This window comes from Maniola hyperantus, chromosome 24 (assembly GCF_902806685.2).
Source record: "Maniola hyperantus chromosome 24, iAphHyp1.2, whole genome shotgun sequence".
Taxonomy (NCBI): Eukaryota; Metazoa; Arthropoda; class Insecta; order Lepidoptera; family Nymphalidae; genus Maniola; species Maniola hyperantus.
This window is the reverse complement of record NC_048559.1, coordinates 1,689,637-1,711,462: the sequence shown is the minus strand read 5'-3', so window position 1 is coordinate 1,711,462 and position 21,826 is coordinate 1,689,637. Positions and strand designations below refer to the sequence as shown.

The 21,826-nt window shown below is 35.6% G+C and overlaps 1 protein-coding gene across 5 annotated transcripts; it reads right to left on the bottom strand.

Annotated features, from left to right (window-relative positions):
* Nucleotides 1-4,460: 4,460 nt before the first annotated feature.
* Nucleotides 4,461-21,619, bottom strand: Nmnat (nicotinamide mononucleotide adenylyltransferase). 5 transcript variants are annotated; one of them, XM_034981269.2, is made up of 8 exons: nt 21,412-21,619; nt 20,598-20,709; nt 18,639-18,750; nt 16,544-16,765; nt 15,839-15,940; nt 14,131-14,291; nt 13,309-13,633; nt 4,461-7,381 (listed from the first exon to the last, which is right to left on the bottom strand). In XM_034981269.2, the coding sequence occupies exons 1-8, from the start codon at nt 21,485-21,487 to the stop codon at nt 7,361-7,363; spliced, it is 1,131 nt and encodes a 376-aa protein (XP_034837160.1). In that variant the 5' UTR covers nt 21,488-21,619; the 3' UTR covers nt 4,461-7,360. The 5 variants fall into 5 exon arrangements, 3 of the variants coding, with proteins under 3 accessions (XP_034837160.1, XP_034837161.1, XP_069363055.1); XR_011238149.1 differs by lacking the exon at nt 4,461-7,381 and adding an exon at nt 10,843-11,752 and having other exon boundaries at nt 11,859-13,633; XR_011238148.1 differs by lacking the exon at nt 4,461-7,381 and adding an exon at nt 10,843-12,181 and having other exon boundaries at nt 12,246-13,633.
* Nucleotides 21,620-21,826: the final 207 nt, after the last annotated feature.

The following is a 21,826-nucleotide window of genomic DNA, read 5'->3' as shown; positions in this document are numbered from 1 at the left end:
TGATCTTAACAATGCGAAACTTTGATCTTAACAATGCGAAACTTTGATCTTAACAATGCGAAACTTTGATCTTAACAATGCGAAACTTTGATCTTAACAATGCGAAACTTTGATCTACTATCGCAATCAATCTTATTGGCTGACTCTTTTAAAATTCAGTTTATTTAGTGACAAGTTATATCTTTTTGAATTTTTGTGTGATTTTTAAGTGCATTTTTTAATTAAAAATATTATATGAACGAAAAACGACTTCTCGCAGAGGACAATATTTCATACTAAGCTGTAGCTTTTATAAATGTAGTTAGATTTACGATAATAATGGTTTGTATTGTAATTTGTATGCGTGTAGATTGTTAAAGAGCAAAAAAAAAATATAAAAAAATGTTACTAAGTAATCTTTGCGTCTAGCACAAAGGTTTGAACAAATATTTGAATATACGTCATGTAAGTTGGTACATGTATAGCTAATTAGCTTGAGGAACATGCCAGAATCTCAGAAGGCGATTGGAATATTATGCTTACTTACTTATTAATGTAATTTAGACCGGATATTAATAGAGAGGACCTAGAGTCATTTTGGTCCCATCTCCCAACAACGTCGAAACTACCCCTATAGAATAGGGGTTACGTTTTTTCCTTTTGAGGTATGGAACCCTAAGAATTGTATTTTATATAAAGAATAAAAATAACCATCAAAAGAAACGAATCATAATTGTTTTAACAGCTCCTAATAGATACCGGACTATTAGTATCTCGTGCGACAGAGATAACACTCTAGGAAGCCGAAATTAGCCGACTGTCTCTTTATAAAGATCGATGTTCATTACTTTTGGCCCCGTACTGTACCTGTAGGTACATTCTAAAACAGATTTTTATTTCTTTTTATGCTTAATACTTTTCGATTTATCGTCCAAAATGTCGAAAAATTACGAGTGTAGTACGACACCCTCGCTGCGCGCGAGTCTTCGCATTTGGCCGGTTTTTTTTTATAAAATGGCTGTGTTTTCAATTTAAATTGTATACCCAAAGACATTGCTAAGTACATTATATTTGCAAAGCTAACAACTACCTATTTTAATTATTTCATAAGTAACCTAGTTTTTATTTTTTTAAGATTCATTATTATAATTTTTATATTATCTGAATTTAATAATTATAATGACTTTAGTCTAAGACTAATTTTTTGTATACTTACCTACCTGATTAAAATTATATACTGAAACATTCCATTGAAGAAACTGCCATGATTCGAATTGATGAATTATTGTTTTTTCTAAAAATCTCTTTTGTAAATATTTTATGTAGCAAGTATAATTTTATGTTTAAGTATTAAAAGAAAAACTCTCGTGAAAAATATTTCATGTGGGTTTCTGGGGTGTTTAGCCCTTTCATTTGTGAAAGTTTGAGTTTGTTTAAAATAAAAATATATGTCAACATTACTATAATTTTATAGAATTAAGTTCCTTTTACAGGTACCTACGTATTGAAAAAAAAAATAACTTATGTTAATGTACGTAAATGATTATTTAGGTACATTATGTATTTTTTTATAACGATTCACGATTATAATATTTTTGTGAATCGCAAAGGCTTTCACTATTTACCTTTGTAACTCAGATTAAAAGCATATTATTACTTACATATAAATAATGTAAGGATAGGTTTCCATGCAAATGATTTATTCGCTGATGGGTTACAGTACCTAGTTAGAATTTTTAACAAAATGCAATTATGGTAGGAATTGTTGTAAAAATGTTGTGTATCGTTGTTTCTGGTACGCGCTGTGCGTTGTCTTCAGACGCAATGTGACAATAATAAATTATTCAATATATTTTTCGTGTTATTTTTATTTCCAGACCAAGAAAACATTCCTTTCAATAAAATAATTTCGTGTGAAAAGAGGTACAGCAGGCTGCAGGTCCTTTTTCGAACATTCCCGCTTAAATTATTTCCCGCCAATGTATTTTCCCGCGCTTTTGTGAACTAAGTAATAGCTAGGCGTTATTTTTTTTACAAGTGCCATAAACCCAAAACCGGTCTATTGAAACGTAGACTGAGTAAAAAATCTAGACAAAGGAACGTTTGCTTTCTCATTCACACTAAAAAAAAGAGAGCACAGATAAAGTTACTAATGTGATAAACAGAGACGCAGCTAACCTATTTTTTGTCTCTTATCGTGTAACCGATTTTTTTCTAGGACTACAACTTTAGTTGCAAAACAAACTTTGTGAATTCGTGGCGTCATTGTAATTCTCATTAGTTATTTACTTGTTTTCACATAAAAAACGTTTAATACAAATATTGTTGAGCGGTTAATATAAATATTGACTACTAAACAATGGTAATTGTCGTGTTATTCATCGTTACGTTGTGCTATCGCTATCTCAGACGCGGTTACACCGTACTTTAGTCTAGCTTTTTACTTAGTCTACAATGTACAAGGAACGAAGTTTCAAAACTTCAAAACCAAAAATAACATTGACAATTTCCTTTCTACCGTCAACGTCATGTCAATAATTATTCCCAATTTACGAATTTCGACGTGCTACCGTAACGTAGGCAACCGTAGTTTCAATTAGTATTCTTTACTAAATCAGTGAAAATGGTAAAATTAAAGAAAAATAAGCTCAAACAGTTAAACAAGCTTAGCAATAAACACAACGCTTCACCAACAAACAAGATTCTAAAGAGGAAACATAACCTCGAAAAAAGGGTAACGTTTCAGAAAGAAATTCTGCTAAAAGAAACCGTAAAGAGTGATTCTCTAGTTAAAACCGTAAAATCCAAGACTGATATTCTTAAAAAACTCTCAAAAAAACCAGAGGAAACAAGTATAAAAATAGAAAATGAAGTTATAAAACCGAAACATAAATCAGTCGAGAAAAAGAAAAAACGGCAGAAAACTCAAGTGTATGACACGAAGTTAATTCTAAGTTTAATGAAGAAAAAGTTCAATGAAAAAGGGGAAGTAGGTAACATGCATTAAACAGGTTTTTGTGAGTAAGCACAACTCACAAGTAAAAGCACTTATTATTGCTAAAGCAGGGTCTCGATATGGATACATGTTTGAATGAACTAGGCAAATTAACTGCTAAGCAGAATTTGTTAGGACTGTGGTTGAAATCATACGAGTTGCAGGGAGTTGCTGGATCCAGGTGGCGCAAGACTGTTATGTGTGAATTTCCCCACATTCTACAAGAGACCTAAGTCCAGTAGGGAATGTTGATAGGTTGCCAACAGTGTGATTGTAGACCAAACAAGTTGTATGCACAACTACTATAATGCAACATGCAAGTTTTGTATAAACTCTTTACAAAATATATGGTCACCCTCAAAACATTATGTGGACTGTTTTTAGATAAAGTTGATATTTTGCTCTCTTATTTTAAATTATATTTGGTTCAATAATGTAATGATTTTAAAGTTATTTTGTGGTTAAACAACATAATATTATAATGTAGATAAGGGAAATAAAACAAATTCAATTGTGGTATGTACAGTAGAAACTCAATTGTCCGGCCCTCAGTTATACGGATTCACGATAATCCGGACTACCAACCGAAAATTGTTCGGCCAAGTGCAAGTCAGACTCGCGCACCGAGAGTTCCATATTCGGCTATGTTTTTCCGCCATTTAGTACGATAAATAAAAAATATAGTATGCATAAAAATCTGTTTTAGAATGTACAGGCAAAGCCCTTTCATATGATACCCCACTTGATATAGTTATCTTACTTTGAAAATTGAAAATACTATTAACAGTGAGCTACATAATATGCACAAAACCCGCTTTCCCTAACGACAACAATTAGTCTGGTTAATCGAGTTTCCACTGTACCTACGTTGTTATTCACATTATAATATGGTTATATAATGAATTTTTGATTCATATTAAGACCCATTATGCACGGTCAACTAGTCGCGCGGCAATCGTAAGAATCCGTAATTTATATGGAATTCGTCACAACACAGAAACATTTGAGTGCGGAAACCAGCCTAGAGAGAAGAAATAATGAAATGGTAGTTGTCATATTGTGTATGGGCACCTTGGATGAATGATTACCGTTGCCAGGTGACTAGTTGGCTACACATAGGTCAGCTAGTCAAACAGTCTAATATATTTGAAAATTAAAATTGCTTAGAAGTTTTAATATGGAATTCTGAACCATTGATATTTTAAACTAGTTGACGATTCAAAAGGACTTGTAAAAGTTTACTTGAATAAAAATATATTCTATTCGATGTGAATATGGTTAGAAGTGTTGATTGATACTTGCAGTTTTAACTTTTGATTACTGTATTATATTATGTATAAACAAGATCTTGACGTAGTTGGTAATCCATGGGTCAAAGAGAAACAGAACAGCTTATTGAAGCAGGGTATCTAGAATAACAAATACACATGGTGTAGATTTTCCTAGAAATGGGAAATGTGATAAAGATACAAATAAAAAACAAAAATTTTTATAAGTTATTTATTGTGTTTAAGTACATTATTTTAATCTTAGTTACATAATAAACTGAAAGGCTATTCCTTTATGAAAATAGGTATTTTTCTAAGAGCCAAAGCATTCACAATAATTTGGTGTACTACCACTTCTATAAGTTACACTGATGTACCTGCACAGAAATCTAATTTTTGAATGGCACCAAAAATCTCGGCCAATCATAGCGCGCTTTCGTTTGCTATTGGTTGGTTTTGTACGCGCGAATTATGAGCGAGATAGCAAGAGTCTCTGTTGTTCTAGTGTTTAAAATCAACTCAAGCAATAAGGTCTGTATTTCATTGGTGTACATTCGGTTATAATCTGCATTAGGTTGCGCTTTGCCGGGCAAACTAATTTTGCAGATGCGACTTACAGTGCGACAAGGCTCTTTTGGCGCGTGGCGAAAATCGGAACTAAAGTTGTCGTCAAGTGTCCCCTTTGTTCTTGTTTGAATAGTCTAAGCCTTTTTTCTCCAACAGCGCCCCCCTGTCAATGTCATTCAAGTGCCAAGAGAGCCTTGTCGCACTGTATTCACTATTAATTATAAAACATTATAAAAGTGGAACTACTGTGACGCTTGACTGAGACAGCTTGTGGGGTAAAGTGCGGACTCTAAGGGTGAGATCGATAGAGTGCACTCTGACTTTGCTTAGACTTAAGACAAAGTTAAAACGAGACAGAGCTTTGTCTCACATAAATCTGTCTCGTTTTAACTCAAACTTAAGTGTGAGCAAAGTCAAAGTGCGCTCTATAGATGTCAGCCTTATTGCTTGAGGAACGTCAGTTTTTAGCTTCAGTTTTTCATGAAACAAAAGTTGCTTACTTGAAAGTCGAGTAGGCACTTATTTAAAAATAAACATGACACTCTTACCTTAATAGCTATATTAAATCTGTGTATACTTAATTATTATTATCAGTGTATATATTAATAAAATACAAGCATATATTATGAAAAAACTCAACATAATAAAGATTATGACAACATAACAAATTGTGTTTAATTTTGTGAAAAACTTAAAATTTGCAAAACAAATGAATAAACCCTAAGTAAAATTGTAATTAAAATTATAAGTAGGTAAATACCTCACAAACAAAAAAATTAAAATCAAATTGACTAAAATTTGAGCTAGACTTTTATGACTCAAGTTCCTCTTTTCCTATTCCTCTAAGTTTAGTGTACAATAAAAACGGAATAATAATTATTTTAAAAATAACTGTAGTTTAATGTGTATCACGGGCATAAACGAAGGTGGATTATACAAGATCATACAGCTACATCTATTCATAATCAACATACGCATAATTTATAGTTAACTTTGACATTAAGGTTATATCACTCTTCTATCACATACCAAGCAGTTTTTATTAGATGAAATAAAGGTTAAAAAGAAACTACCTAAGCATTTTATAGAACTGTGACGCAGTGTAGAACGCAGTTCTATCGTATCTTATTTTTTTTGTTTAGGTACACGTATTTTTACTGATACTTAATTAATATTGTTTTTGTCAAAATTTCTGCGTAATAACTGAAGTGATCAAATTCAATTTTTTTTTTTTAATTCGCAGTTAAAAGTAAAACTCATAGAAAACTAAATTCATTTCGTTTTTGATCGGTTTGGTCAGTTGTGAGTTTTACAAGGATAAGTTTTGAGATTAACCCTTATTTCACTATAAATAAGACTAAACTAAACATAGACTGAAATACTTATTATGAGGGGATGGCCCTAGAAAGCTTTTTTATGCTGACAAACAGACTAAAATTCTTACTTAATTTTAGTTATAGTCAATGCGTTTTCACGTCTAAGTTCAATTTGATTGAAAAAATAGAATAAGCCAAATTGTATAAATTAAAAGACCTTCCCCTCCTTTCTACTTAAAAGTACCTAATAGGAAGGTGAAAACCGGCAAAGTGCGAGTCAGACTCACGTACCGAGGGTTCCGTACTCGGGTATTTTTTTCGACATTTTAAAAATAAATAAAAATCTGTTTTAGAATATAAATATCCCTTTTATATGATACCCATCTTGGTATAGTTTCTGGTCTTTGAAAATTTAAAATACCTACTAATTATTTGTTTATTAACACATTTTAATTTTTTTGTGTGATGTACCTAACCACAAATCCACGGGTTTTGGATTTATTCCTTTACTTGTGCTATAAGACCTAACTAACTGCCAAAATTCAAGATTCTAGGTCAACGGGAAGTATCCTATAGGTTTTCGTGACAGACACGACAGACAGACAACGAAGGAAGTAAAAGGAAGCGTAAAAAAAGGAACCCCGATCCTAGGGGTTCCTTTTTTCCCTTTGAGATACGGAACCCTAAAAATGCATTGAACTTTTGTACTAAGTTAATAAAATTCTGAAAATCGTTCCAGCCCACAATCACCGAAACCTATAGTCCGCGACAGTTTGAGATGACAATCGGGGTACGAGGCGGGGGACACCCGTACGTCACCCGCGCTCGGCCACACCCACCGGGTTAGCGCGGGGCGTTCCCTCCCCGATTGCCATTTCAACCTGTCGCATACTATAAAAATAAATACTATATACATAACTACATTTCTTTAAATGGAAAAATAATAGGTTAGGTATAGTTGCCAACATTGTTTGGAACGTTTTTCAGAAAACACATTCAATAATACATTCAACAGGGTATTGGACTGTAGTAATGAAATAACCTTATTTTTTGTATAGCGGTAGTTTATGGGGTTACAATTCATTATTAAAGAGAATAATTTAAAAAAATCATGATTTTACAGTCCCAAGACCCTATTATGAAACTACAGTGTAACTGATTAGTAGTTGGTCTAGAAGTGGTCTAGACTAGAGGTGCGCGCTGTCGGCCCGCGGGCCGGGCGCGCAGCACGTCAGCTACAGCGCGCAGCCGCCTCCCTACGCACAGACAGAAACACTACTTAACACGACAAATAAACAAAATGGGTAAAATGGCTATATTCTAACCCTGGAGAGAAGTAAGTACGAGGCTCTCTCTGTTATGTATACAAATAACAAGACAAAAACACAGTGGGCGTTAACCATTTTGAGACACCAATCAATCACAGACGAAACAACAAATTTTAATATTATTTAAAAATCTTTTATTTAGCATTCTGCATGTCAGCCAGAATGATTTTTGAAAACATGTTTGTGATTAGTTGGTGCCTCAAAATGGTTACGTGCCTACTGTGTGTTATGTCTCTGTCATTTGTATAGGATTACGTAACAGAGACTATACTAATTTCTCTTCGTGGACAGAGTTAGAGAAATAAGAAAGAGGGGTAAAACATTCGTAGAGGAAGTAAAAGGGGTACAAAGTTGGTAAAAATCAATTTAGTACACTACAGGTTACGCCAATCTAGCACTGAATCTTCTAAATATATACTTACAAGGAAAAGGTGACTGACTGGCTGATCTATCAACGCACAGCTTAAACTACTGAACGGATCGGGCTGAAATTTGGCATGCATAGCTATTATGACATAGGCATCCGCTAAGAAAGGATTTTTGAAAATTCAACACCTAACGGCCGGTTCACACATTTCTCCGTGAGCGACTTCACACACACACACAACTACATACGCCATCGACGAAAAAAACGTACACGATAAACGGAACAGTTAAACGGAGACATGTGTGAACCGGCCGTTAGGGGGTTAAATAAGGACTTGAAATGTGTGTAGTCCACGCGAAGTCGCGAGCATAAGCTATTAAACTATAAGAGCAGTAAAATTTATATTTGACGCAGATATAGGAACTTGTTATCGCTTCACAGAGACAGCGTTATAGTAGGTATTTGTAAAAATCTTCTAAGTAGGTAGGTATATGTTATAGAGAAAATCGAAAAATAACGAAAAAAGTTTGAGCTGTACTTACGTTGATGTCAGTCAGTCAGTCAGTTTCTCCTTTTAAATAATACTAGCTGATGCCCGCGACTTCGTCCGCTTGGAATTAGATATTTTAAAAATTCCGTGGGAACTCTTCAATTTTCCGGGTTAAAAAGTAGCCTATGTCCTTCACCGGGTTGCAAGCTATCTCTGTACCAAATTTCGTCAAAATCGGTTATAAAGATGGGCCGTCAAAGGCTAGCAGACAGATAGACAGACAGACACACTTTCGCATTTATAATATTAGAATGGAACTAGATGATAGGAACTACAGGTTTAAACAAAACTAAATTTACTAACAACGTCGACAAAGTAAAGCCTCGATGGAAAACAAAAAAGGGACCCCAAACAACAACATTCAATTAAAATACCAATTTTTCAACTACAAATTTTATTTCCATAGAAGCTTTACTACAATTCATAAAAAGAACAATAAATAGTTAAAAAATAACAGTCATTATAAGAAATTAACTAACACTAAAATTGTGCAAACAACATTCAAATTTTAAAACATAACACACCAAATTATTTTAAATTATTAAATTGGCACCGATTCTAAGCACAACCTAATTTTAGAGTATTCGCACCCTCTTCTTACTATTGTAATATGAAAAGGACAGAAGCAGTTTGACATTTCTAAATTTAATTTTTAGATGGTAAAACCCGTGATTTTAGCACGCAGTCGTGAACCTACTGTTTAAATTTGTATTGTGCACTAAAATTTAGTCTTTAAATGTGAAAGTCATGTTCCGTTCCTTTTTTAGCATTAGTAAAAAGAAAAGGATGCAGATACTCTAAATTTAGTTTAGAGAGATACTAGGGAATCGGGCCCATCTTGTACACTAAACTAAAACTAAAGATTTATATTTTTAGTTAATTGAAGACTATGTGGCTAATTATTTGTAGTCCGTAAAAAATGACTCCTCATGCGCCATTTTAACTCTGGGTCAATTGTCATGTCAAAAGTACGGTTCTAAAGTAAAAGACTTTTAAAATAAGGACAAAAATCGTACTTTTGACATGAAATTTGACACAAAAAGTTAAAATGGCGCGTGAAAAGTTAAAACGCGTTATACACAATTTCTTAACTAAATTAATTTGACAAGCCTAAATCTACTGTTATCATTTTCTGCGGGGAGTATTATGAAAGGAATAGCAATAGGTACATTCAGGCCTGTTATTATAGTTTAGAGATTGTGTATAAAAGAATTAGTCATATTATTTTAGTTTAAATTCAAAAAAAAATAGTTAAATTTTTAGTCCTTAGTTTAAGTTTTAACAGAGTTTAAGAAAAAAATTACTATCACATTATTCAATAAACTATAGGTAACAATATTTATCCGATAAGTAAACTAATAAAAGTTACAAATACTTGTTTTAACGTTTTAAATTATTTTGGCTACATTTTCGTGCGAGAGAATAGTTTTTTTTGGCACTAAACTTCGAAGACTTTGAACATATTATCACAGAAATAATTAAAGAATCACATTTAGTTCGTGACTAAAGGGTAGATAATCTAACGGCGGTTACGCACTCTCGATCCGAGTCCGTGAAAAATACGTTCCTTTTTGTTTTGTACGGGAGCTTACGACATATATCATAGATAAAATCGCTGGTATTCTCACGGATGACGAAAGTGCAGTGCGTAATCGCCATTACAAGTTATACAAAGTATACAACTATTAAGTTTAATAAATTTTATACAACATACAAGTCAAAGTTTTTTATTTATTAAGGTACAAGTTAGCCCTTGACAGCAATCTCACCTAGTGGTAAGTAGTAATGCAGTCTAAGATGGAAGCGGGCTAACCTGGAAGGGATATGACAGTTTTTACTAAACCCATAACCCTTTGGTTTCTACACGCCTCGTACCAGAACTAGGTTGGTAACTAACCACGACCGAAGCCTCCCACCGGTCAGAAATAGTTACAAAAGTTAAATAAAGAAAGTATAGATACATTTTTTATTTCAACTGGCTTTCAAACTTACGGTACCTATTGCTCAATTCGATTGTACACAAAATTAAACTTATACATGTCTCAGACCCGGCTTTACTCAAATGTTTAGTCGACGTTAGCCTGACTAGTTTCGAACCCATTCGGGGTTGTTTTTCACAGGGACTCATTTCGCGCACGCGTCGCGGTCGAGATTGCGCGTCGCGCGCAGCACTACCTCACAGCGGACTGTGCGGGTGGCTGAGGGGGGGGGGGGGGGGGGGGAGAGACTAGTCGGGCTAACCGGGTGTGAGACACGTATAATGGAATAGGTCTGTCAGTTTAGTTCAAGTTAGTGTACAAGCGAATTGGCACCTTATTAGTATTAGATATAGCTATATTTTTGCAGAATATTTTTATAAAGATGTATTTACTGTACATAATAACTATCGTGTATTTTCAAAAAAATACGTTCAACTTTTAATAAAAAATAATTAATCCGGTCATAGATTCATAAATATAAAAATCAAATAATATTTATGAATACAATGCAATGAATTATATTGTTTTAAATAATTTATATCTATGTGTTTTATTAGAGTTATAAAGGGAATACAAAAATTTAGAAACTTACATTAGAAATCGCAGTTTTGTAATCCTATGTAAATTCTTTGTTGCAGTATGACTGCTTATTTTAAACATTTGTTTCTCAGATTTATAAAGGGCTTAAAACGGCATCATTAAAGGTAATCATAAAATATAAATAGAAATGCGTTTAACTGCCGTACTTAGAGTCGCTTAATCGTTACTTAAGTTTAGTTAAACGAGACATCTCTCACATACATCTGTCTCGTTTTAACTCAATCTTAAGTAACGATTAGCGACTCTGAGTGCGGCTGTAAGAAATATATCTAAACGAATTGACATACATATATTATCAATTCAAAGTTCACCCGTCATGACTTGACATTATAGCTGCTAACGAAAAATTATATATCAACATGGAAGACAGTAATTACAGAAATACTTACTTGAATAAATAAATACAATAAGTACTAATTACCTAAGTTATAAGTAACACATCTAATAAATTCTACCAGTTTTCTTTTATTTTGACTATTCTCCGTTTATTTCTTATCTCATCTCAGATTCACCTCAATTTATCTCAGACCTCGTTTTGCTACAGCCCTCAAATTATTTCAACCTTCATCTTACTACAGACTTTAAAGTATTTCAGACGTCATCCAATCACAATAAACACAATCTCACAACACACCTCAAGTTATCTGATCTTGTTTTATTACAGCCCTCAAATTATTTCAACATTCATCTTACTACAGACTTTAAAGTATTTCAGACGTCATCCAATTATGATAAACATCATCTTACAACACACCTCAAGTTATCTCAGACCTCGTTTTACTACTGCCTCAAATTATTTCAACCTTCATTTTACTACAGACTTTCATACAAGACATTTCTTATCTCATCTCAGATTCACCTCAATTTATCTCAGACCTCGTTTTGCTACAGCCCTCAAATTATTTCAACCTTCATCTTACTACAGACTTTAAAGTATTTCAGACGTCATCCAATCACAATAAACACAATCTCACAACACACCTCAAGTTATCTGATCTTGTTTTATTACAGCCCTCAAATTATTTCAACATTCATCTTACTACAGACTTTAAAGTATTTCAGACGTCATCCAATTATGATAAACATCATCTTACAACACACCTCAAGTTATCTCAGACCTCGTTTTACTACTGCCTCAAATTATTTCAACCTTCATTTTACTACAGACTTTAAAGTATTTCAGCCGTCATCCAATCATGATAAACGTCATCTCACAACACACCTCAAGTTATCTCAGACCTCGTTTTATTACGGCCTTCAAATAATTTCAATCTTCCAATTACAGAACCAAATAACTCTCACATTACTTAAAATTCCATCGTCATCAATTCAATTCATATCTTTGAATTTGCGTTTCTCATTAGGTACTTTTACATTATACACTTACTAGTTTGAAACATTTTCTCACTGAACTACTTTTTTAGTACGAATACATAATTAAGCTGATAGTCCTTTACCTACAGACAGTAAACAACACATCTTATTACTTACTTACCTCAAGATACTCCACACCTCATCATATATTATTACAGACCTTAAATTATTTTATATCTCATCATTACATTTTGAACTCATCTTTCTATGGACTTCAAACTATTTGACGCCTCACAGATACTCACCTATATAATTTCAATTTTTTTAGTAAGATTGCTTAACTGGTTGTTATATTGACAACAGATAAATAAATTCACACTTCATCTATTATTTCAGACCTCATCATATTATTATAGACTTCAAGTTACTCCAGACTTCATATCAGTCCGGACCTCAAATTATTTCATACCTCATCATGATAATATTTTCACTTCAATCTCATTCCAGATCTCAAATTATTTCATACTTCATCTTACTACAGATCCTCAAATTACACCGCATCTCATCGTATTGCACACCTTAAATTATTTGATACTTCATAATTTTTTTACCTCATCTTATTATGAACTACAAATTATTTCATACTTCACCTGACTACAGATCCTCATCTGTATGAAGTCTGAAATAATTTGAACTCTTGAAACAGAGCACACTAAACCATCGCTTCAGTATCGCTAATAACGTGTATACCATGCTTAGTCAATATCAACTTAACTATATCATTGCAACTGCGCGTCTTATAATTCCGACTACTATCTTTAAGTTTAATACTCTTCATTTTGTCACATAGCTTACTCACTTCGGATTTACTCTTTTTCATATCCTCCGGCCTCAGTTTCCTTATAGTAGAGGAGGTGCAACGTTTCTTATTAACTTTAACATTGGTTGCTTGTTCCATATTACCCTCGCTAACCCTACGTTTGTATAAATCATACTCGTCCCTAGATAGGTAACTGTCTAAAGAACTATGGGTTATTTCGCTTACCTTTTCGTCTTTTAGGGCATGCTTTGTGACGTCACTGACGATTTTGACAGCTTTTCCAGGGACATAGGTAGATGGCACTTTATCCAGGTACGCGATTTTGGGTTTTGGATCCATAGTTGGGCTAATACAGTCTGTATGACTTGGTAGTAAGAAGTTGGATTTTTTAGGTCGTTTCACCGTTATAGTTTCGTCTATGATGGAAGGTTTGTCTCTAATGGATATTAGTATGTTTTTGAAGCTGGTCTCCTCTGGTGACGTCATGGTGATGTCTTGCGGGGATCTCTTGTCGTAGTTCGCGATCATTTCGTTAAGGATGTTATACTCACTGTTTTCCAGGCAGCGTGGAATATAAGTTGATTTTGGTTAGTTGCTGTTAAGTTATACATACAATAAATATATTATATTACTAGCTTATGCTCGCGACTTCATCCACGTGGACTACACAAATTTCAAACCCCTATTTCACCCCCCTAGGGGTAGAATTTTCAAAAATCCTTTCTTAGCGGATGCCTACGTCATAACAGCTATCTGCATGCCAAATTTCAGCCCGATCCGTCCAGTTGTTTGAGCTGTGCGTTGATAGATCAGTCAGTCAGTCACCTTTTCCTTTTATTATAATTTTTAAGCCCACCATAGACGTATACTTTAAAAAAAAATCAGATACAAGTTACAGTGCGACAATGCTATCTTGGCGCGTGGCGAAAATCAGAACTAACGTTGCCGTCAAGTGTCCCGTTTGTTCTTGTTTGAATAATCTAAGCCTTTGTTCGCGCCATACTAATTTCTTTCCGTGGTTAGAGTATGAAAAACTATAATACTCACGTGACACAAGGCAATGATCCATAGAGTCTGTTCTGTCGTATGTACGCCAGAACGGCGTCGTCTGTCAGATACTTCGCGCTCTCCCCGCGTCTCAGCAACCGACGTATGACGGTCGAGCTGACTTCGTTGGTTATGTAGTTCGTCATTAGGATTACGTTTTTCTGGAAAAATAAAAAAAACATAATTCAGTATACTTATTCATTAAATAGGTGAAGGAAAACATCGTGAGGAAACCGGCAGGCCGATTGTCTAAAACCTGCATCAATCATTATTACAATCTCAATTGTTCTGATTGGCTGAATTTGTGCGTTTCTTGTTGCAACAATGCATTGTAGCCAATAGTGAGCGAGCATTAACCAATCAGAGATGATTGCGATCGTGACATTGTAGCTGTCAAACAACCGCGGTAGGGCCCCAGCATGCCTGAGAGTTCTTCATAATGTTCTCAAAGGTGTGTGAAGTCTGCCAATCCGCACTTGGCCAGCGTGGTAGACTATGGCCAAAACCCTTCTCACTCTGAGAGGAGACCTTTAGGGCGATTGTCTAAAACCTGCATCAATCATTATTACAATCTCAATTGTTCTGATTGACTGAATTTGTGCGATTCTTGTTGCAACAATGCATTGTGGCCAATAGTGAGCGAGCATTAACCAATCAGAGATGATTGCGATCGTGACATTGTAGCTGTCAAACAACCGCGGTAGGGCCACCGTGCTCTGTAGTGAGCCGGCGATGGGTTGATCATGATGGTGATGATTCATTCAATAAAAATAGCGGCCCACCCCGACTTAGCCAGGGTTACATCTGGTTACACCCTGTATATACATAGTATACAGGGTGTAACCAGATATCATATCAGTAATCATCAGTACTATCACCTGTCTTCGTTTTTGCCAGCGTTCTGGTTACATCCTGTATAGCATATGTCCATCTGTAAATGATAGACGCGGGCTAACTTAGAATTGGTAGGGTAATTTTTATTACACCCATACCCCATATCAGTTTCTATTAGTGATGTTCCGGATATCCGTATCCGTATCCGCGGATATCCGCGGGAAAATAAAGATCCGTATCCGTATCCGTTACTTTTTTGGCGGATCTTTTACCTTATTAATTTTGAATAGGTACATGGATTAAATTCTATTTTTAGGTGATTAGGTAGCAATAAAATACTATTAAATAATTCCACAACAAACAACAAACAAATGCAAACTATATTGAAGCTTTATTGCTGTATAGTGTAACACTAAATTATAAACAAAACAGTAGAAAGCCCCGTGCCATGCAAGTCAAAACATGTCCTGCCACGCAAAGCGTCAAGTGGCGTCAACTATCGTTTCAAGGTCACGCACACCGACACCGATTGAGTAAGAAAGTTAAGATCCGTATCCGCGGATCTTGACGCCAATGATCCGTATCCGTATCCGTATCCGCGGATCTACATTTTTAATGATCCGGCACATCATTAGTTTCTATACAGCATCGCACATTGTACGACGTACAGGAACGCTAAATCGCTTGACGACACGACTTTGGTGGGTGGTAATTAGCCACGGCCGTAGCCTCCCACCAGACTAGACTAAACTATTCTAGAAATTATAAATTCCGAAACTGCCTATGTTGGGAATCGAGCCCGGGACCTTATAAGACCACAGCACTCACCACTGCGCCAGTGAGGTCATCGTGTAGTATGAAAGCAACAACTTACTCTATGTTTGTAGAGCATGTCGGACTCGTATATGAACCGGCCGGGGTCGCTGCCAGCGCGAGACACCACCACTAAGCCATGGCGACCCACTATTGTTTCTATCTGGAAAATATACACCACGAATTTATTAGTACCCTTATTGTAAATGCGAAAGTGTGTTTGTTTGTTGGTTTATTGGTTTGTCCTTCAATCACGACGCAACGGTGCAACGGATTATGATGTGATTTTTTGCATGGGTAATGGGTATAGATTAAGACCCTGGAGAGTGACATTACTTTTTATCCCGGAAAATCAAAGAGTTCCCACAGGATTTTAAAAAAACCTAATTCCACGCGAACGAAGTCGCCGGCATCAGCTAGTAAAACATATAAAAGGAGAAGGTGACTGACTGACTGACTGATCTATAAATAACAGCTCAAATTACTGGACGGATTGGGCTGAAATTTGGCATGCAGATAGCTATTATGACGTAGGCATACGCTAAGATACGATTTTTGAAAATTCAACCCCTTAGGGGGTGAAATAGGTGTTTGAAATTTGTGTAGTCCACGCGGACGAAGTCGCGAGCATAAGCTAGTTTATAATAAACTTTAAGTTTAAGGGTGTCTGGCAGGGGGTTGCCACGACACTAAGGGTGAGATCTATAGAGCGCACTCTGACTTTGCTTAGACTTAAGACAGAGTTAATATCGTCCGAGTTACTTACATCCTCGTCCGACCATAGTCCAGGAGTAGCGAAGGATTCTAGTAAATCAGCGCCACATAACAGTTTGATAGTGATTGTGTCGTCGTCTATATTCCCGTTCAGTTTCTGCCTCAAGTCATCCGGTTCGTCTATACTGTTAACGTTCAGCACATCGTCTGGGAGCCAGGCTGGTGCGTCTGTGGTATTTATGTTGAGTTGAGAGAGGTAGTTGTTTATGGTTTCCTGAAAAAAAAAACGTGCTTGATTAATCTGTCAGCAGGGAACACTTGCAGCATGGAAGTCTACTTTGAATTTTTTCAGACTTTCAGCGAAATACATTTATTTCCCTGCTTGCACCCCGGAGATGGACACAGGCTACATTGTATCGAAAAATGCAGATGCAGAACACTGCAAGTTAATGACGGATTACGCCATCTATATGATGCGACTTCGTACGCGTGGATTTAGGTTTTTTGAGATCCCGTAGGAACTCTTTGGTTTTCCGGGATAAAAAGTATCTTATGTCCTTCCCCAGTAAGCAAGCTATCTCTGTACTAAATTTCGTCAAAATCGGTTGAACGGATGAGCCATGAAAGGCTAGCAGACAGACAGACAGATAGACAGACAGACACATTTTCGCATTTATAATATTAGTATGGATTAAAGAAATTATTTTTTTCGTGAACACTATTTAATTTTTTTTGTTATGTAACTAAAAATTCACGGTTTTCGGATTTTTCTTTACTTGTGCTATAAGACCTACCTACCTGCTAAATATCATGATTCTAGGTCAACGGGAAGTACCCCATAGGTTATCTTGACGAACAGACGCACAGAAAGACAGACAAAAAAGTAATCCTATAAGGGTTTTCTTTCTCTTTTGAGGTACAGAACCCTAAAAATCATTACTTTAATTCGGACGCTATCGCAGGTATCAGCTAAAATGACGACAAATATTTTCGTTGGCAAATGTAGGTATTGCATTTTCGAGCCAAGGCTAAGTAATTAGGTTTGATATCCAAGTATGGCATGTTTAGGTATTTCCGTCCGCAATGTAACCTAGCCCCCAAGGTCGTCCTTGGTGCGTTATCGATTGGCTGAGACCTGAGTCACGAATGCATTGCGTGAAAATATGGATACAAAAAAATCTACGACATATCTATCTATATATATAAAATTCAAAGTCCTGACTGACTGATTGACTGACATAGATATCAACGCACAGCCTAAACCGCTGGTCCTAGAGACATGAAATTAGAAGGGTGTGTTCTTTGTAAAGAGTAGGTATCCACTAAGAAAGCATTATTTGAAATTCCACCCCTAAGTGGGTTAAATGGGGGATGGAAGTTTGTATGAAAGTCCGTCATTTTTCAAGTTATTCGCATTAAATTTGGTATTTGGGTTTTCGGCTACAAATGAAAAAATATGTATTTCAGGATTTTTTGAAATTCAACCCCCACCTCGATTTTCTAAATTCCACCCGAGTGAAGCCGGGGCGGGTCAGCTAGTTATGTCATAAGCTACCATACAAAACAAAGAGAAATGTATTTTCACGGACTCGGATGAGTGCGTAACCGCCGTAAGGGGTTGAATTTTCCATAATCCTTTCTTAGCGGATATCTACGTCATAATAGCTATCTGCATGCCTTTCAGCTTGATCCATCCAGTAGTTTGGGCTGTGCGTTGATAGATCAGTCAGTCAGTCAGTTGTTCCTTTTGTATACTTTTTTATATAAAAATGGCGAGCAAACAAGCAGGCGGGTCACCTGATGTTAAGTGGTTACCGCCGGCCATGAACATTTGCAGTAGGTATCAGAAGAACCACCAATGCGTGTATTAATACTAGCTTATGCTCGCGACTTCGTCCGCGTGGACTACACAAATTTAAAACCCGTATTTCAGCCCCTTAGGGGTTGAATTTTAAAAAATCCTATCTTAGCGGATGCCTACGTCATAATAGCTATCTGCATGCCAAAATTCAGACCAGTAGTTTGAGCTGTGCGTTGATAGATCAGTCACCTTTTCCTTTTATATATTTAGATGAAATCTAGAAGTGATATGTTGATGATGATGGTGAAACAAGATAATGAAGAGTAGTATAAGTAATTAGGATTACCTGATGGTACTGGATTGACAGTTTGGTCCGCGTCCACCCGGACTGCTGAGTTTCCCACTCAGAGACCTTGATCCATCCGGAGGATCTCAGAGCCAATTTTAGCATTGCTATCCTACAAGAATTGTACTTACTAAATAACAAAATAGTATACAGCGAAAATTGCACGACTAACCGCCGCGCCGTACTGAGTCGCTAATCGTTACGATTGAGGTAAAATGAGATTATTTTATTTTATTTATTTATTGACACTTTATTGCACACAACACAAAGTAAACATTGAAAAAACACAATACAGGATCTTATTCTAATAGATGTAGCATGCAAAGGCGGCCTTATCGCTAAAGCGATCTCTTCCAGGCAACCTTTGACGAAAGGAATCACGAAAGCACGGGTTGGTGCGGCAGCCGAAAATGGCCCTAGTTATTATTATAAATTAGACTACATACACAGTACATTCTAATAATACACAAATATATATAATTATATATACCCATATACATATCTCTATAATATACTACATAATTCTGTTTACATAGATAAATAATAGTGCTTCAAACGATTTTTGAAGGTGTTTAAGGATTTCGCCTGACGTATTTCAGCTGGGAGAGAATTCCAGAGCTTGACACTGTTAGTGGTGAAAGAGTTACCATAGTATAGCGTGCAGCTGTGTGGAGTCATAAGCTTATTGTCGGTGCTGGAGCGGAGGGAGAACTGATGGTTCTCACCAAGATAGGAAAACCGTTCTTTTAAGTATGATGGTGTTTGAGGGTAGTACAGAATACGATATAGATTATATGAGAGATATAGCTCTGTCTCGTTTTAACTAAACCTAAGTAACGATTAAGCGACTCTGAGTACGGCGGTAAGGGTGTTTGTGCACTAATTCGTATTCGTTTTCATAAAAATACAGTCGCGTCAGAAAGTAATGCACATCACTTTAAAATGACATTTCGGCTTTGTAGAGTGTTGTCTCTGTCACTCATACCTATATGACGTTTTGTAGGTCTCAACGACAGAGTCAATGCTCTACATATCTGCTATCTCCTTCTTAAGGTTGATGTACATTACTTTCTGGCGCACACTGCACAATTTGAAGTTGCTGTCAAACAAACCCTACATACGCTTGTGCACTCATTTGATTTGTATTTTGATAGATTCATATTAATCAAATTAGTGCACAAGCATACCTACATTATAATTATATTCCACTACAAATCGTATTTTTAATACGAATCAATATTAATGAATGCACAAACGCCCTAACATGATAACTATTAGGATTGCAGCACCTCTGGTTATCATAAAATTCCATGAGTATGATATTAGGGTAACTAAGTTTTATTTTATGATTTGATTTTTTACTTAAGTATCATCATCATCATCATCATTATCAGCCTGTGGACATCCACTGTTGCATAGGCCTTTTCTAAAGAGCGCCACCACACCCGGTCCTCAGCCTTCCTCATCCAGCCACTTCCCGCCAGCCTCTTTATATTGTATATAAGTAGTTATATAATTATTTAACTAATATTTGTTTTTAGGGTTCCGTACCTCAAAAGGAAAAACGGAACCCTTATAGGATCACTTTGTTGTCTGTCTGTCTGTCAAGAAACCTACAGGGTACTTCCCGTTGACCTAGAATCATGAAATTTGGCAGGTAGGTAGATCTTATAGCTGACATTTGGGGAAAAATCTGAAAACCGTGAATTTGTGGTTACATCACACAAAAAAAATTGTGGTCATGAACTAATAATTAGTATTTTCAATTTTCTAAGTAAGATAACTATATCAAGTGGGGTATCATATGAAAGATCTCAACCAGTGCATTCTAAAACAGATTTTTATTTATTTTTATGTATCATAGTTTTTGAATTATCCTGCAAAATGTCGAAAAATTACGACTGTAGTACAAAACCCTCATTGCGCAAGCCTGACTCGCACTTGGCCAGTTTTTTTTACCTGTGATGTGCAGCCACCAGGTCTTTCTTGCCATATGCATCATGTACAGGGGACATTATACCCCCAACAATGGTCCCTATGCCCAATGAGTGAATGTAGTCTTTTGCTATTTCTGAAAACAAACACAAATTAGAGAGAACTTCACGAATTACTATAATTAAAGAAAGATTTTGTATAAAATTCGTATGCAGGGTGACTAGGGTGGCTTCTAAAGGGGTGATAATTTATTATTATTATTAAATGATGCCCAAAGCTTCTCATGACTGCATTCATGGGTTTAGGGTTTTAAAAATTTCATAGGAATTCTTTGATTTTTTGGGATAAAATATAGCTTGTCCAATTCCAGGATACAATCTAACTGTCCCTTTGTGTCCTAAATTTAGTCAAAATCGGGTAACAGACAAGGTCAAAAGGTATAGATAGAAAGAAAAACAATGTAACAGAGTAACTAACATACACTTTCGCAGATTTATTTATAACTAGATGATGCCGGCGACTTCGTCCGCGTGGATTGTTTTTAAAAATCCCATGGGAACTCGTTGAGTTTTCGGGATAATAGTAGCCTATGTCCTTCCCCGGGATGCAAGCTATCTATGTACCAAATTTTGACAAAATCGGTTGAACGGTTGGGCCGTGAAAGGCTAGCAGACAGACAGACAGACACACTTTCGCATTTATAATATTAGTATAGTTAGTAGCATGGATACTTGGATGTGGATATTATAAAAATAAAAAATATTATCTTACATTTTTATTCCCAATTCAATGATAGGTAATTAGGAAATATTATGTAAAATAAGAAACAAATACATACCAAACATACGCAAATGCATAAACGTCGGAGGGCTAAAGCTTCCGCAAGCCATTAATATTATCTTGCCTTGAGACATTTTGATTTTTATACCGTTTTTAACAAATTGCTTCGAAGGAAAAACATAAGATATTAAATCTTTATAAATCACTATAAATACGACACACGAAATACGAAAAATACTGAGGAAAAATACAACCCCACAAGTCGATCGCTGACACAGACTAATAACCAAAGAGTATATAATCACTACGTTCACAGAATACATTTACTCGACTACGTTTTACTAATAACCTCTAAATAACTGTTCGTCTTGGTTTCTGACTCAGCTATGTTTTTGAGTGGGAACGTCAGATTTTTTTACGACTTCGTCGACAACAATCGTTCATTCACTTCAATCTTCATTAATATTGATAGT

Coding starts and splice junctions, on each gene's coding strand:
- Nmnat (XM_069506954.1), bottom strand. CDS start 21,487: ATGTCTCAAGGCAAGATAATATTAATGGCTTGCGGAAGCTTTAGCCCT. Junction 20,710..21,411: donor TATGCATTTGCGTATGTTTG/GTATGTATTTGT, acceptor GTTTGTTTTCAG/AAATAGCAAAAGACTACATT. Junction 18,751..20,597: donor CTGGTGGCTGCACATCACAG/GTAAAAAAAACT, acceptor CAATTCTTGTAG/GATAGCAATGCTAAAATTGG.